General features: G+C 47.2%; 1 protein-coding gene across 2 annotated transcripts in view; it reads right to left on the bottom strand.

The window, feature by feature from the left end:
• The window catches only part of VWC2 (von Willebrand factor C domain containing 2), a 130,980-nt gene that overhangs the window by 98,455 nt on the left and 15,868 nt on the right, over positions 1-16,657 (bottom strand). For both annotated transcript variants that reach the window (XM_006069641.4, XM_044946412.2), the window contains exon 3: positions 3,226-3,355. In XM_006069641.4, the coding sequence (XP_006069703.1) occupies positions 3,226-3,355 (130 nt within the window). The remainder of the gene's footprint in view (positions 1-3,225; positions 3,356-16,657) is intronic.

The raw sequence follows: 16,657 nt of genomic DNA on the forward strand, positions 1-16,657 counted from the left end.
TCCCTGTGAATTGTGCTTTTGGTGTACACATTCCCCCTCAGGTATAACATTCCACATCGGAGAACCAGAGTTAGTCCCAACAAGACTCTCACATTTCAAGGCCAATGCCCTACATCTGTCAGCTTTCTTCCTCTGAGTGCTCAGAGTGCACACGCGCAGGACGGAGTCTTCGGATCTCTGGCTTGAAGGGAATGTGTGCTGTGAGTGTGAGCTGCATCTGAGGTGCACGAGCACCAGGGAGAACCCGGAATCCTGAAGCCAGCAGGACACTCCCTGTATCGCCGAAAAAATCCGAAAACCAGCCCCACACAAACCACCATTTTATCAGAGAACATCCTCGGGAGATTGATCTATACAAGACAACAACGTGAATGTTTTAAGTCGCATGTGATTTGTGATCATTTATTTATATTCCAGGCATTCTTGATTTCAAACTTCTGCACCTTTGATGCAAGTGATTTTGGCAGCTTGCAACTGAACTGTTATTATGCTTCTGTTGGGAGAAGGAGTTAGTTAATGCCACAGGTTAAAACATTAGAGTGTGAAAGTGAAGACTGATTTCCCAAGATCAGAAGTTAAAACCTTCATGTTCCACCCAAGCTAAGTCTATCCAAGCACATAATTTTATATAAGGCATCACTTCTGATGTCCTGTAATCTGTAACCTATCAGATGTGTAACTTTTTGTTATGAAGACACTGATTTTTGTGTGCAGCTATAGGGACAGACCACCATAAATTATTCACTGATCTCAACCAACTATTACAGGATTTTCATATCTGGGGGAAACTGTTCTCATTTTTCAAGCAAAATTTTCACTAAGAATTCCAAGCACCATCTGCCCTGTCAAGGTCAAAATACCCTACACCTAGAGACAGATGAAGGCCAGATTATATCTAGTGAATATGTTATAACAAAACTTAAAGAGAACTTACATGATTAGACACATTTAAATTTATTTATGGGTCCATTTCTGAAAATAAAAAGTTGTTTTTTTGATATAATTGGATCAAACTTTTGAATACAAATCCTTTTGTAATAATCCTTCTTAATCTAGCTTAAAAAAAACATATTTATCCTCCTTCTAAGAGTCTCTAAGATAATACTCACCAAATCCTGCCTTATTTCATCTTATGCTGTCTCTCAAGGTTAGAGGCAGAGCGTTTAGAAGTTTGACTTCAGAACAACCATCTTCTCTCCCCTCAAAACATCAGTACAATATTAAAACATCCCATGAGTCTCTGACCAGACCTTATTTATACAGAATTTACTTTTGAACATTGTTTGCTTATCCAAAAAATAAAATTATATTTTAATAATAAAAATTGAACCAAACAGAAATAAGTGACTTTAAATCTTTATAACATTTCAACATATCCACACAGGATAAAGAATTAATTCAAATAATTTCTAACTCTATATCATGACTGGGATATATCTTAAGGGCAAAAAGAACTGCAAAGAAAATAGTGAACTTTGCCCAGTAGGTATAAACATAAGATATCCTGCATATTTTATGGAAAAGAACAACTAAGCAAATAAATTGATAATACTGAGTTATATACAGAGATGGGGACAAAGATAGAGATCAAAAGACATAAAACAAACGAAACAGGGAAATTTGAACAATGGGTATATATAGTGAAGGGTATATCTCTGTTCCTTGTGCTATTTATCAATATTCTGTAGGTTTGAAATTTTTATAAAGCTTTTGGGGTTGAAAAAATCCTCAAGGATGCAAGTCACGTTTTCCTATGTTTTGTAAACATTGAGATGAGGACTCCCTGACTGTCTAAGGCCAAAACTTTGCTTTTTATCATAACTGACAAGTGAGACACAGTATCTTGGATACTTAGGACGCCAACTATTTGAGCCACTTGTATTGAAGCTATTCACTAAATACTGTTGACTCGGGGAACGGCGGAACCAGGCCGCCAAGCGCAGCGTACTGCAGCCTGGACCTCAAAGGTTCTAGTCCCAAACCTACGCAGATACCAGCTCCCCCTTCTCCAGGCTCCCTTCTCTCCACAGCGCACTGAGATGCTGCCGCATCCTGCTTCCACAGAAACTTCACCTCCTCTCCTATTGGCTTCTTTCAAGAATCGAATAATCTCCCGTGGTGACATCTGGCTGTCTGTGTGTGCCTGGAGGTGTCTGTGGCACCTCACAGCCACACAACAGCGATGGGCATTATGGCAGAATCTCAGAATTGACTTCAGACACAGTAACAGCCCGGGTAACCATCCGCCACTGACAAGGCCCACATCTCCTGGCTTGATGTCCAGCAACTCCACAGCTGACAAGCTGGTAACCTCACAAGTAAGCTCATCACTCCTTTGATACACTCTGGCCATGGGGGAGTTGCTTTCATCTTTCTGAGACACCTGCTCTGGCCTCATCTTGCATCATGGCCTTGGGGCCACACGGAGGCGGCCCAACCCCCTCCCAAGACAGGACCCCCCCCGTACCTGAAGATGCGCTTGCGTGACCAGAGTCAACTCTCTTCCAAGCGCTTCATCCATCCACCCACCTGGGTCACAGTTCTTCAACCCCCCTCCTGAAGAACCCACTCTCATCAACACCCCCGTAAGTGGTGCCCAGACAGGCTCAGAGCTCAGGTACAAAGCAGTTTCCACCCTGCAGGTTGAGGAGACACTCTCCCTGGCTAACCACGTCCCTTCTGCCATCTCTCTTTGACAAAGCACAGGAGGCTTCCGATCTTCCCTGGCCTCTCACATGGAAGAAGAGAGGCTTCTTTCTCTTCCTGCCGAATTTGCTTAAGAAAAATATTCAACGGTGTTCCACGTTTAATTCACTTAGTAATGAAAAGTAAATGAGCCCAACCGGCATGTTTGATTTGTGGCGGAAAGAGAGAAACTGCTTTGCAAGAACAAACAAAGTTAAATTAAAGCAAGCGACTCGCCCAGACAGTGGAAATTGAATTTTCCTCCAAAGAACTTAAACACCTTTTAAAACACGGGACTGATACCAATAAGAGGGCAGGCCTTACTGGAACCCAGCTCCCGCAGGTTCCCCGGGGCCCAGAGGGCAAGGACTCGCGTGCTAGGGCGTGGATGCAAATACCGAAACTCACAAGCCTCCCATCCTGCAGCCTGTTCTTTATCCCGTCCTGCATCCCATCGTGCCTCTCTTCCTGCGTCCACGGAAAGCGCTAGGGAACGCGTGCGTCATCGCGGCGCGCAGGGCCAACCGCGCAGGCACCTACCGTTTTTGCAGATGGGGCAGCACTGGTCCGGCTCGTACACGGGGTCCACGCACTCGGTCTGTGGACACGCGGACACCGCGCACAGCACTTCCCCGCTGGCCTCGCAGCGGCACCGCTCGCACGGCGACACCTGCAACACAGGCCACGGTCAGGGGCAGCGTCTCCATCCTCTGCTGAAACCTCACACGCTTCCCCAGCCCACGAGGACAGGGACTGAGGTTGAGGAGGCTCCCCTGGGCGTGAGTACACCCACCCGCCGGGGACCCCGAGGTTGCTCTCTCCCTCCTCGCTCCACACTGGGGAGCCTCTATTTTTATTGTTAACTCAGAACCCACATAGTGAGCTTCTTTACAAGCTTTCTGTTGAAGAAAGATTTTTGTTTCTCTAAAAATTACACAGCACGTTGTACTGAGTTCTTGCCCACCCAGGCATCCTGTAGATCCTGCATAGCCCTGCCCAGGGCCAGCTGGCCTTCAGGGCCCACTCTTATCATCTCTGCCCAGTGAAGAAAGCAGAGCAGGACAGGAAGGGGAGGGGTGAGGGAAGGAGAAACCTAGGGCTTCTCAGAGCTGGGCATGTGGCCAGGGGCTGTCCCAACACGACCTCATTTAACGCTCAGGGCAGCAGTAACCACACCTACTCCAATGGTGGTCCTTGTTTCTGGCAAGGAAACTGAGGCTCAGGTGTCAAGCAGTGGGCCACAGGTGGGGCAGACCTTTCATCAGAGGCAGGGCTTCGGCTCCAGAGCCCAAGGCCACTCCTGGGCCATTGCTTCCATCACCCAGTATCACCACATCCTTCACATCCTGGTGCCAGCTGGCCTCACTGAATTTGCCAGCCGCTGGCCCCAATGCCACCTTTTTGGCTCTCTCCAATCCAGCACAATAAGGGGCTTCCCAGATGGCACTAGTGCTAAGGAACCTGCCTGCCAAAGTAGGAGATGTAAGAGACGTGGGTTCGATCCCTGGGTCGGGAAGATCCCCTGGAGGAGGGCGTGGCAACCCACTCCAGTATTCTTGCCTTGGAAATCCCATGGACAGAGGAGCCTGGGGGGCTACGATCCATAGGGTCGCACAGAGTCAGACACTACTGAAGCGACTTAGCATGCCATCAAGCATTATGGCCATTCCTGGCAAGGCTGGACACTGCCAACAAATCCCCCTGTAGTAACTCAGACAGGTCGTGGTAGGGATGATATTTATTTCCCTGGAAATCCCCAGCGGAGTGAGTTTTCATCTGGGTTGACCCATGATAAAGTGAAACAGGACGTGCAGACCCAGCAATCGGACCCTGTGATGTGGGACAGTGCAGATGAGGGGAGGACTGTCAAACCGAGTTTTCTGGACAGGGAAGCCCTGATTCACTTTTGCTGGTAACACCTCTGGCACAACCAGCACCACACAAAGGACTCTCATGGCTGCTCCCTCGGACTAAACAGTGCAGATGCCCCAAACTGAAATCTCCACTCAGTGAGCTGACATCTCCACCGAGGGGCTCGCTTACTGCATGAGGCAAAAGCTCTACTTGTACTCAAAGGCATGGTTTTCAGGCACTAGACCACTTGTAGCTGAGAATCAGGAGTGAGGGGGTGTGAGTATGTGTGTTCACACTTGAAAAGTAAGAGAAATAAAACACTGAAAAAACACTTTAGAGTTGCCCAGGGTTGACTGGTTTGCATTACAATCTTAGAAGTTAAAGTCAATTTGCCAGCAATGTAAAGGCACATATTTGAGACGCAGTGCAGGCATGAGAAGGTTCTCTCGCTTCCATAACGAGCATGGCTCCACTGCTCCCCTTCTGTCCTCTGTCTCCTACCAGTTCCCCGCTCAGCCAGTAGCATCCTCATGTCCAGGGTGGGTTCACTCAGTGAGCAGGATATGAAAAGAATTGTGGAGTTTTCAAAAGCAGAGATCTTGAGTTGCAAGGGCTCCAGCTCACTACAGGTCAGAGGCTCCAGAGCGGAGGCATAAAGCACAGAGTGGGTGGGTTAGACAGAGGGGAGGCACTTCCCGCCCCAGAAGTGAGGATAGTCTCAGTGGGAGGGCTGGAGACTCAGGGAGGAGCAAGAGGGCCGGGAGTCACTGCCGTCTGTCCTCAAGAAACGGGCACAGGGAGCTCCCTGGTGGGCCACCAGTGAAGACTCCATGCTCCCAACGCAGGGGCACAGGCTCAATCGCCAGGGTCAACTAAGATCCTGCATGCCTCATGGTGTGCCAGGCACCACACACGCCCTGGCTATCATGCAGGAAGCAGGAAAAAGCCCCATTTGGGTTTGGGAATTTGAAAAGAGAGAAGAGCCCTCCTGTCCTGTCCTGTCCCCAGGACAGGGCCAGAAAGGCTTCATCACAGGTCCTAAGTAGCCCCTCCTGGAAATCAGTCTTCTTCTTGCTCTGGGCCTGAGACAGCACCCTGCCCCACCACAGAGCCATACTCAAATCACACAAGCAGCTTGGACTGCTGTTTTCTTTAAGGACTGCAACTTGGGACTTCCCTGGTTGTCCGTGTTGAGTCCTGCCTCAGGGCCACAGAAGCAGAGCCCAGAACCAAAGTCACCTCTGAAGCTGACTCACCCCCTTTGTAACTGTTGTCAAAAGCCCCCGTGATCTTCACGAACAGATTAGGTGACTCTAAATTAGGCAAAGATGCCCAACAGGTGGTGCCAGTAGTAAAAAATCCACCTGCCAATCCAGGAGACATAAGAGATGCGGGTTTGAGCCCTGGGTCAGGAAGATCCCCTGGAGGAGGGCATGGCAACCCACTCCAGTATTCTTGCATGGAGAATCCCATGACAGAGTAGCCTGGAGGGCTACAGTTCACAGGGTCGCAAAAAGCTGGACACAACTGAAGTGACTTAGCACGCACACATACCACCCTACACTGCCCTAACCAGTCACCTAGTGCCAACCTTCCAGCAGGAATTTTCTTTGTTTGGAGGCTATAAAAATCAGCTACTAACCTACGAAGATCATGGCATCTGGTCCCATCACTTCACGGGAAATAGATGGGGAAACAGTGGAAACAGTGTCAGACTTTATTTTGGGGGGCTCCAAAATCACTGCAGATGGTGATTGCAGCCATGAAATTAAAAGACACTTACTCCTTGGAAGAAAAGTTATGACCAACCTAGATAGCATATTCAAAAGCAGAGACATTACTTTGCCAACAAAGGTCTGTCTAGTCAAGGCTATGGTTTTTCCAGTGGTCATGCAGGGATGCGACAGTTGGACTGTGAAGAAAGCTGAGCGCCGAAGAATTGATGCTTTTGAACTGTGGTGTTGGAGAGGACCCTTGAGAGTCCCTTGAACTGCAAGGAGATCCAACCAGTCCATTCTAAAGGAGATCAGTCCTGGGTGTTCTTTGGAAGGAATGATGCTAAAGCTGAAACTCCAGTACTTTGGCCACCTCATGTGAAGAGCTGACTCATTGGAAAAGACCCTGATGCTGGGAGGGATTGGGGGCAGGAGGAGAAGGGGACGACAGAGGATGAGATGGCTGGATGGCATCACTGACTCGATGGACGTGAGTTTGGGTGAACTCCAGGAGTTGGTGATGGACAGGGAGGCCTGGCGTGCTGCGATTCATGGGGTCACAGAGAGTCGGACACGAGTGAGCGACTGAATTGAGCTGAACTGAACCTATGAAAACTATTGACTCTCCCCGGTCTGTCAGGAAGTCTGCCCGCTGTACTCACAGCGCCCACTTTATCTCTGCTCTTTGTCCTTAATAAACTCACTCCCTTCTGAAATGCTCTGTGTCTGGAAATTATTTTCCAACCCATGCTCAAACTGCCTCAACAGTCCAGTGGTTAAGACTCTGCACTGTCCGTGCAGAAGGCCGCATTCAATCTCTGGTCAGGGAACTAGATCCCACATACTGCAAGCCACAGAAAAGATAGAAGATCCCATGCTGACTTGGCACAGCCAAATTAATTCATGAATAAATTAAGTAACGTAAACTGATAAATAAGTTTTTTTTTTTTAAAAAGGTTAGCAACTTGATCAAAGGTTGGATTGTGGGTTTTACTATCACAAAATATTTGGAAATCCTGGTTCAACTATGTGGAGGTTTGTTTACTTCTCAAAAATCGGAGTTTAGGCTTACAGTCAAGATCACAAGGGTGTCCCTCCCAGACTTCAGCCCGTGCTCTGCCTTCCCCAACCACGTGTGTGGCTGAAAACCCCCTTGCCCAATGGTAGCAGGCGGGGGGCAGCAGACTGGCCTCTAGGACCCTGGTGGGAGGTCGGCCTGCCCAGGGCCTGATTGGATTCCACACGGCCGCTCTGACTCCAGGCACCAGGTCTGAGCACTGCCCGAGCCACAGAATCCTCAGCTACCAGCTCGAGCCCCAAAAGGCCTCTTGCCACCCCATGTTCTCTGTCCTTCAGTGCAAACTGAAGGTAAGGATGCCTAGTGCATTCCTGAATTGTGAGTAGCAACGTAAGCTTCTAAGGTGCATTTCTGCAGTCTCTCCTGTTAGCAGTAGCTGCCTACACTGTGTATAACACATCCAATGACTGGAATATCACCCTCTGCAGTCTTCCAGTTACAAATCCAAGCTTTGTACATATCAGAAATTAGATGCAGAGCCTGGAAGAGCACTTGGTCATTTGAGGAAGAGGAGTCTACTCTCAAGGAATCCACCATGGACTGGAGTAATCAACTGTTGTGTTGAAGGAGAAGAACACGATTCTTCAGAATGAGAGTAAAGATAAGCTCTATGTCATTCATTCATTTATCCCAGTCCTGAGGCCAGATGACGAGCCCCCACTGTGTGCTATTTCCAGAAAGGTGGGAACATGGGTCATGGCTAGGAGGGGGGATGATGGCTAGGAAGGCTGGTGAGGGGCCAGCAAATGACCAGCCTGGGATCCAAGTCTGGATGCCAAGGGCCGCTCTGTCTCACAGGCCTCCTCTGCTTTCAGAGTCACCTCAGTGACCGTACAAACAGCTTTAAAGTGGATCTCATCTGAAGGGTTTCCCTAAAGAATCTGCCTGCAATGCAGGAGACCGTGGTTCTATCCCTGGGTCAGGAAGATCCCCTGGAGAAGGAAGTGGCAACCCACTCCAGTATCCTTGCCTGGAGAATCCCGTGGACAGAGGAGCCTGGTGGGCTCTAGTCCATGGGGTTGCAAAGAGATGGATACTACTGAGCAACTAACACTTTCACTTTCAACCTGAAGCAAAACCATGAAGAACAGACTTGCTGGAACATGTTTTTGCTGAACCATCTATGAACAGATAAAAGAAAGATGACTAGATAAAGATAAAGATAAAAGAAAGTGACTAGAATGTTTTCATAGTTAGAACCTCAGAATGCTCAGTAATGATGTACATGTCCATATCACATATGTGTAGGCAATAAGACTCTACATTAAATACTGAGTTTATTTCTAAACAATTAAGTAGGAACAAGCAATGTAAGTTACACATGAAATGATTCTTAAATGTAAAATGAGGCCTTCATGATGGACATTGCTTGCAACAATCGCCTCACACATAAATGATCTGTATAAGTGAGTAGTGGTTTGGGAAGACCTTCTGTGCAAGTCATCTATTAGTGGTTGTATTTTATCCCATATATTTCACATTCATGAATTCAGGTGCAGTCCGATCTCTGTCTGTAAGGAGCTTTGCCTTGTGTCATTTCATAACCATGATTATGATCATTATAACTGTGAGAAGGACCAGGATGTGAAACACGGCAGAAAACTACTGTGTTCAAAGGCAGAATTTGATTCCCACTCTTGTCTGTGTCCTAAACGTCTTTCTGTTCTCAAAGCAGCAACTTATTTTGTACAACATGTACCTTTTTTTTTTTTTTTACTTCTTTTACCCAGCATTGTGACCTTGAGATATATCTCTGCTATAGCATACCATTCCTTTTTGATCATATTCCATTGGATAGACATGCTGCTGTTTGTGTATCCATTTACTTGCTTATGGACATTTGGGTTGTTTCTAGTTTGGGGCTGTTACCCGTAAAGCTGCAATGAAAACTCGGGGACACAGAAAAGAAACTAATTTCCAGACACTTCCTGCTGCTCCATCCCGCCTACACAGCACCTTCTCCTCACCATCCAGCAGAATGTCCACCTACTTCGGAATGCCAATATACTTTTCTTAAATCCAGTTTCTACACATCTTTCTGTCCTGTGCTGCCAGAAAAGGCCGGTGGCCCAGGTGAGAAGTCAAAGATGCCTTGTGTCACCTGAATTCTGCTGTCTGACTAACAACCAGCATTATATTTCCAATCTGGGACTTTGTCCTGGGGTTGCTGGCATGGGAGCCATGAAACCTAATTCCACGCTGAATGCAGATGCCCCTGCCAGAACAGGCGAATTAGAGACCATGAAAATCCTAGTTAAATGTCCCAAGAAATTGTAACATTTTCATAGATGGGATTAATTTATGCACAAAGAGATGTCAGCCCAGACCTTTCTCAACTAAAATCATTCAACCTGAAATAAACTCTTCTCTTTATTTCATCCATCAGCAGAGAGATCCTCTTTATTTTTCTAATTGTTGTACTGTTGGATTCTGCAAAGTAAGATTAACATGAAAACAAAGAGAAACACTGAAATCTGGGGCTTCCATCTCCCTTCCCCTTTCCTGCTCCCCCATCCTCTCCTTTCTTCGAATCTCTGTAAGCCCCAGGGCCTCTTGAATTCCTCCAGGCACACTGGCCGAGAGTACAGTCCTACTCCTAGCCTGCAGTCAGCTGCTAACTAGATTCAGCACAACTCAAAAGCCAGGGCTGAGTCCCTGTCACATCGGGATAGTTATAGCAACTGAGCTGGTGCAAAATGCTGCACAGGTTCAATAAATATTGACTGAATCAAGGAAAAAATGGTTGGAAAGACACAAGAGCTAAAATTAACTTGCACAGCACATGAGAAACAGAAAAAAAAAAAACCCGAAATCTACAGCTTTGCTTCAGAAAGGGCTGGTCACCACCTGGTAAGGAGCTCTGAAGGATTAGACACCCACACACAAGGCAAAGGGAAGACAGATCCTTCTATTATGAGGGATCAAGATTTGGATTACATGCTTAATCCACAAGCGGACGAGAAGATACAGACATTAGAGTGATATAAATACGAAAACGGAGACTTACAGAAAGGATCCGACAGTGCATAGAGGGATGTTCGGAAATTAGGCCCCTAAACCCACAGCCTGACATCAGTAAGCAATTCCTGGAGATTCTGGAGCAGTCCAGTCCTGCACGTGGGAAGCAGGTGTCCCACCATGCTCTGCCTGTTACATCTCTCCTAACTGTTCTACTCTGTGTGCCACAGTTTCCTATAAATAGCTAAAACGTATATGGAATACCTGAGGACTCATACTCTGACAAGCTAGAACCAAGATTGCTGGGAGAAATACCAATGATTTCAGATATGCAGATGATACCACTCATGGGTAGAAAATGAAGAAGAACTAAAGAGCCTCTTGATGCCAATGAAAGAGAGAGTGAAAAAGCTGGATTGAGACTCAACATTCCAAAAAGTAAGGTCATGGCATCCAGTCCCATCACTTCATGGTAAATAGAAGGGGGAAAAGTAGAAACAGTGATAGACTATTTTCTCGGGCTCCTAAATCACTGCGGACAGTGACTGCAGCCATGAAATTAGAAGATGCTTGCTCTTTGGAAGGGAATCTATCACAAACCTAGATAGCGTATTCAAAAGCAGATATGTCACTTTGCTGACAAAGGTCCATATAGTCAAAGCTGGGTTTTTCCAGTAGTCATATATGGATGTGAGAGTTGGACCATAAAAAAGGCTGAATGCTGAAGAATTGATACTTTCAAATTGTGGTGCAGGAGAAGACTCTAGAGAGTCCCTTGGACTGCACAGACATCAAACCAGTCCATCCTAAAGGAAATCAACCCTGAATATTCATTGGAAGGATTGATGCTGAAGATATAATATTTTGGCTACATGATGTTGAGAGCCGACTCATTGGAAAAGACCCAGATGTTGGGGAAGACCGAAGGTAAGAGGAGAAGAGGGTGGCAGAGGATAAGATGGCTAGATAGTATCACTGACTCAATGGACATGAATTTGAGCAAACTCTGGGAGATAGTGGAGGACAGAGGGGTCTGGAGTGTTGCAGTCCATGGGACTGTAGACTCAGACACAACTTAGCAACCAAACACCAACAAACATACTCTTTTACTTACCCAATGGACCAACTTCAGATACAAATATGGACGTTACCAGATGTGGACACACCCACCCTGCAGACAGGTTTATGCAGGCATGGGTCCTGGGACAGAAAGACAGGAACAGGCTGCCCAGGACCTACCACCAAATCCTCCCACCTCCACTGGCTGATCCCATAGGCTCCCTACCTAAGAGAATCCTGTATCTCACAGGGACATAAAGACATGCCGAAGTCATTCACCACAGTGCCCAGGTGCAGACAATGGCAGGTGCCAACTGAGCTATACACATGTCACAACTCCTAAAGGTGAAGCTGTCCCTAGGGGCTGGAGGGAGAGGAAAGAGTATAGACTGGAATGGGGGTAAGTCAGCTGCAGAAGAGGTGGCAGGCAGAGAAGGGGCCCCATCCAGGCAGAGAGGATGTCTCACTGCTCCTCAGGTCCCTCCTGGGGCCAAGAACCTACCCTAAAGAGACTCAGAAATCTGACCTGGTGAGAACAAACATTTTCTACCATCAGCAGAACTAAAAGAACTGTTCTGAAACTAAAGAACAAGAACTCGGTGTTGGTGCATCTGAGTTTTATTTATATATTAGTCATTCAGTCATGTCCGACTCTTTTGTGACCCCATGGACTGTAGACCATCAGAGTCGTCTGTCCATGGGATTTTCCAAGCAAGGATACTGGGGTGGGTTGCCATTGCCTTCTCCAGGGGATCTTCCCAACTAAGGGATATACTATGACTTTTTTTGGTTAATTATTCTGATAATCTCTAATTAAGGAACAAGTTGCCATGCAGAGATACATACAGATTTTAACTCTTTTTTTTTTTTTTCAGGAGAAGTTTTTCAATAGTTTTAAAATAAAAACTAATGTAAGTGTTTTCAAGTTTAAGATACTACATCACTTTCTCATTTCATTTTTTTAATCTGCAAAACAACAATCTAAATAAAGTTTTGAAAAGAGAATTCCTCTGTTCACATGTTATCTTTTCTCTACCCCCCCCGAATGGATAGTAACTTCTTTAATAACCACTCTTTACTTTTCTGATGTTGTATTTTCATAGGATAAGGTTATTTTAAGAAAAAATTTAATGTGATAAAAGAAAATGTTATCGAAACTAAAAAAAAAAAGAGAGAGAGAGAGAGAGAGAAATAAGAGGCAGGAGCTAAAACTGCCCTTCCCTAAAAGCAGTCTAGGCTTGGCCCTGGATGGCAGCATCCTCCCAAAGCCACTGCCACACTTCTGTCACCAGATGGCGAGAGTGTCCTTTCTAGCTGCGAAGTGTCTTCCCCAAAGTGCCCAGAGTCACACTTGTGAGCAGGATGCACTTAAGGGGAATCAAAAAGTCCCTTCTACTTAAACCACAGGTCTCATCAGCTTCTGATGACTGGGAGCTGGGTTATTTTGGAGCTGGAGGAAAAGGCAGGAGCAATGCTTTTCAACCCTGCTTTTGTATGGAGTGAACACACACCCGCAGGGCTGATGAACGGCCAAGGAACCTGCTTAGCAAGTCAGAGCAGTTGGCTGGAACTGAGAGTCTGATCAGGCCCCTCGGTCATTCAGGTACCAACTTCACGAGTATGTCCTGGGCCAGTCTTTCTACTCTGACCAGTATCTCCTGACTCCCAGCAAGAAGCCTGAAAAATGCTATGCGGGTCCCAGCTTTCTTTTCAACAGTCACTTTGGACTAAATCCTTCCCCAACCTTACTACAGGTTCCACACCTGAAACTGTCTTAAATTAGTGCAAGGCCTCACTAAGCCCCTAAGCAGCAGAGGCCTGCCTGGGATATGGGGCACCAACCAGCAGCCTGCATCTCCCAGGCTCCGAGCGCTCTCTGAGCTCCACCCTTGTCCATCAGGGCCACAGGGGGCGCCCACTCCTATAAGGCTCTCTGTCCTCCCCCTACCACAAGGACAGCAGCTCTGGAGTGAAACGAACCTGATCCATAGCCAGCTTCCAGCCACCACACTAGCCAATGGTCCTTTGCAGCTACAGAAAGCGGCTGCTTCCTCTGCCTTTAGAGACTTTTGTTTTGTTTTGTTCTTTTTGTCTTTCCCCTGGCTGTCAGAGAATGGATTTGCACACAAAGGGACTTAATTAAGAACTGTCCCCAGGAGCTGTCAGTTTCCAGTCTCAAGAAGAACACAACTTCACCCACCACACACACAGCAGATGAACAGAACAACAGTCTAACAACCCGACAAGGCCCTGCTTTCTTCGCAGGCACCAAAGACTGACTTTTTCTCCTTTATAGTTTAGCTTGAAGCAGGACCCTCTGTCTAACATCTTTCAAAACTTCTTGTGAATAAGTCCTCTGGGTAAATTTGGATCATGCAGGAATTCATTCACAAGGGGGATAAATGTGGACAGTGTTTACATGGTGTATTTCACCTGGTGGCAAGCAGTCAAATAGTTGGGATGAGAATGAAGAAGGCTGTTTCTTCTGAGATGAAGATCCAGACCTGGTGAGTGTCCTGGAAGGGTCCCGATCTGACAGATCACACAGTCAAATAAGATGCAGCAAAAAGCCTGTTGGCCTCCTGTTAAGAGCTGAACATTTGTAAATTCATATGGTTAAAATTCATTCGGTGAAGCTCTTACCCACAGCGTGATGGTCTCTGGAGGGAGAGCCTGTGGGAGGTCATAAGGGTAAGATGAGGCCGAGTTCATGAGGGTGAGGCCCTCAGGGTGGGCTTAGTGTCCTCCCGTGAGAGGAGGAAGGCCCTCTCTCTACTGTGTGAGGACATGGTGAGAAGGTGGTCATGTACAAGACAGAGCAAGCAGAATCAGACGCTGGAGGCACCTCAATCTTAGACTTCAACTCTCCAGAACCAAGAGAAGCAAATTTCTGTTGTTTCAGGCACCCAGTCTCATGTATTTCACTCTAGCAGCCTGAGCTAAGACACCACCTGCACCCGCATTTCTGCAGTGGAGAGAGGTGTGTGTCCACGTGGACCCAGCCCTGGCCTCCAGCTCTTGGCTTGCTGCAAACAGAGCTGGCAGAAAGGAGGTAGGGCCAACAAGGTCTGGAGTAACCCCAGCCTGGACCCCACTCCCAGTAGGAAGGGCTCCTCTCTTCCCATTTGGGATCACGGGGGATGGTGAGATTTTGATGAAACAGCTTTAATACTTTACCTATTCACAGATTTCTAAAATTAAGACTTTAATAGACGGGATATGAGGCCAACTGGGCATGATCCACCCACTCAGGCCAAATGGGGGGAAAAGGCCAGGGGAGCAGTTCTGTTAAAGCCAAACTCCTTCTGAGACCTCCCTGGTTGTCCAGTGGTTAGGACTCAATGTTTCCACTGCCAGGGCCCAAGTTCAGTCCCTGGTCGGGGAACTAAGAGCCCACAAGTTGAGTGGTACAGCCAAAAAAATTTGAAAAGCCCAACTCCTTTTAAATAATGAGAGGATCTAAACTCTTTTGTTTTGGAATTAGCATAAAGGTTAAAGATAAGGAATCCTTAGGAGAAAGAAGCAATAAAATGAATGGGCTTCCCTGGTGGCTCAGTGGTAATGAGTCTGCCTACAATGCATGAAACGCAAGAGACATTCGTTTGATCCCTGGGTCAGGAAGATCTCCTGGAGAAAGAAATGGCAACCCACTCTGGTATTCTTGCCAGGAAAAATTTCATGGACAGAGGATCCTGGTGGGCTACAGTCCATGGGGTCACAAACAGTTGGACATGACTGAAGCAACTGAGCATGCAGAGCCTTCCTTTAATATACAAATGACAAAAACTAAGTGTCTTCCAAGAGCAGGCTTTTAAAAGGCGGATGTGAGATGTGATGAGAGGACTGGTTTCCTTGGGGATACAAGTTCAGAAATGAGGCAGTGACCTGGTGATAACAGGGAGTGGTGGGGACTCTGGCAAATGGAAAAAGCACTTAACACACTGAAGCCCATGTGTGTATTCCTTCCTGACACACATTTCAGAAGCACACAAAACCATGCCGCTGTCTTTCAGCATTCTTCACTTGGGATGGAAGTAATAATCCTTAAACGCTAAACGGGGAGAGATGAAGACCTCCAGAGGCGAGCTGACTCAGTGGAGCTGGCGGGAACAAGGGTCACAATCGCCAACTAGAAAGTGGCCACGTGGACACATCTGAGGTTGGAGCCTGGCTCCCAGCAGCCTGCCTCAGCTGTCAATCACCCAGCAAGTGCTGGACCACGGGCTGAGCCTGGAGCACAGGCATCCTCAGCTCACACCTTTGGCCCCTGCACTTCCCCTTGAAGCTCAGCCTCTTCCACAGCATCCTGCAGTTACAACAGGCCAGCCCAGCGGTTTCTCCAGTTAATGAGGTCCCTTTCCACAGAGGTTTAAAAGACCATGGGGCTCACTCACAAAAAAGGGACCGTCTTTGAGCTCAGACACCTCCCTGAGAGCCAACCATTCAATTGTGCCGGTGGCCCCTCACTGTTACCTCGGAGCAAGCTGAGCTTACTTCCTCGGCTCCCTGGAGGGCACAGGAAGCCTGAGGGGAACTCTGTTGCCAGTGGGAGGTGACCTGAGCTGAGTGGTTGACATCACAGCACAGTTTATCCCTCAGGCCACTGGTGTCCCCTGCTCCTCACAGGCCCAGGCAAAGGCAGCAGGCTTGTCAGAATTCTTTCTCTTCCTGCCAGACCCTGACGTTTCTGCAAGTGTGACATGACTCAACTACTGGCCAGTGGAGGCAAAGTTGCTCCTGGCCCTGCTCCCCGTGGGAATGGACGGCCAGCATCCTGGCCACCCGCGTCCCTGCACTGGGGCCTGGGGAACAGAGATGCCCCTACGACGGCGTCCACCGGCCGGGAGCACTGTGTCCCCAGAACATGACTGTCAACAATTCAAGAGTGTGACCAGGCCTAAAACTATGGCTCCCGACATCTTAACAGGGATGAATAAATATGAGTCCTGGCTTGTTGAAATGAACTTTATTTGTTTCAAGCCTTTTGAAACAAAACTATTGAGACAGATTTGGGGGGAAAAAAAAAACTCACAGAATTTAAAAGTAAAATGCAAGTAACAATTTTTTTTTAATGATTTTGTGACATGGACTGTTATTAAAGTCTTTTTTGAATTTGTTAAAACATTGCTACTGTTTTATATTTTGGTTCAGGGGCCACAAGGCACATGCAATCTGAGCCCCTCAACCAGGAATCAAACGGGCGCTCCCTGAGGTGAAAGGCGAAGTGTTAACCCTGGACCACCAGGGAAGTCCCCAGGGAATTTTTAAAGTTGGACGAGGGAAATGTAAACGACTGTACCATGTCAAC

This window comes from Bubalus bubalis, chromosome 8 (assembly GCF_019923935.1).
Source record: "Bubalus bubalis isolate 160015118507 breed Murrah chromosome 8, NDDB_SH_1, whole genome shotgun sequence".
Taxonomy (NCBI): domain Eukaryota; kingdom Metazoa; phylum Chordata; class Mammalia; order Artiodactyla; family Bovidae; genus Bubalus; species Bubalus bubalis.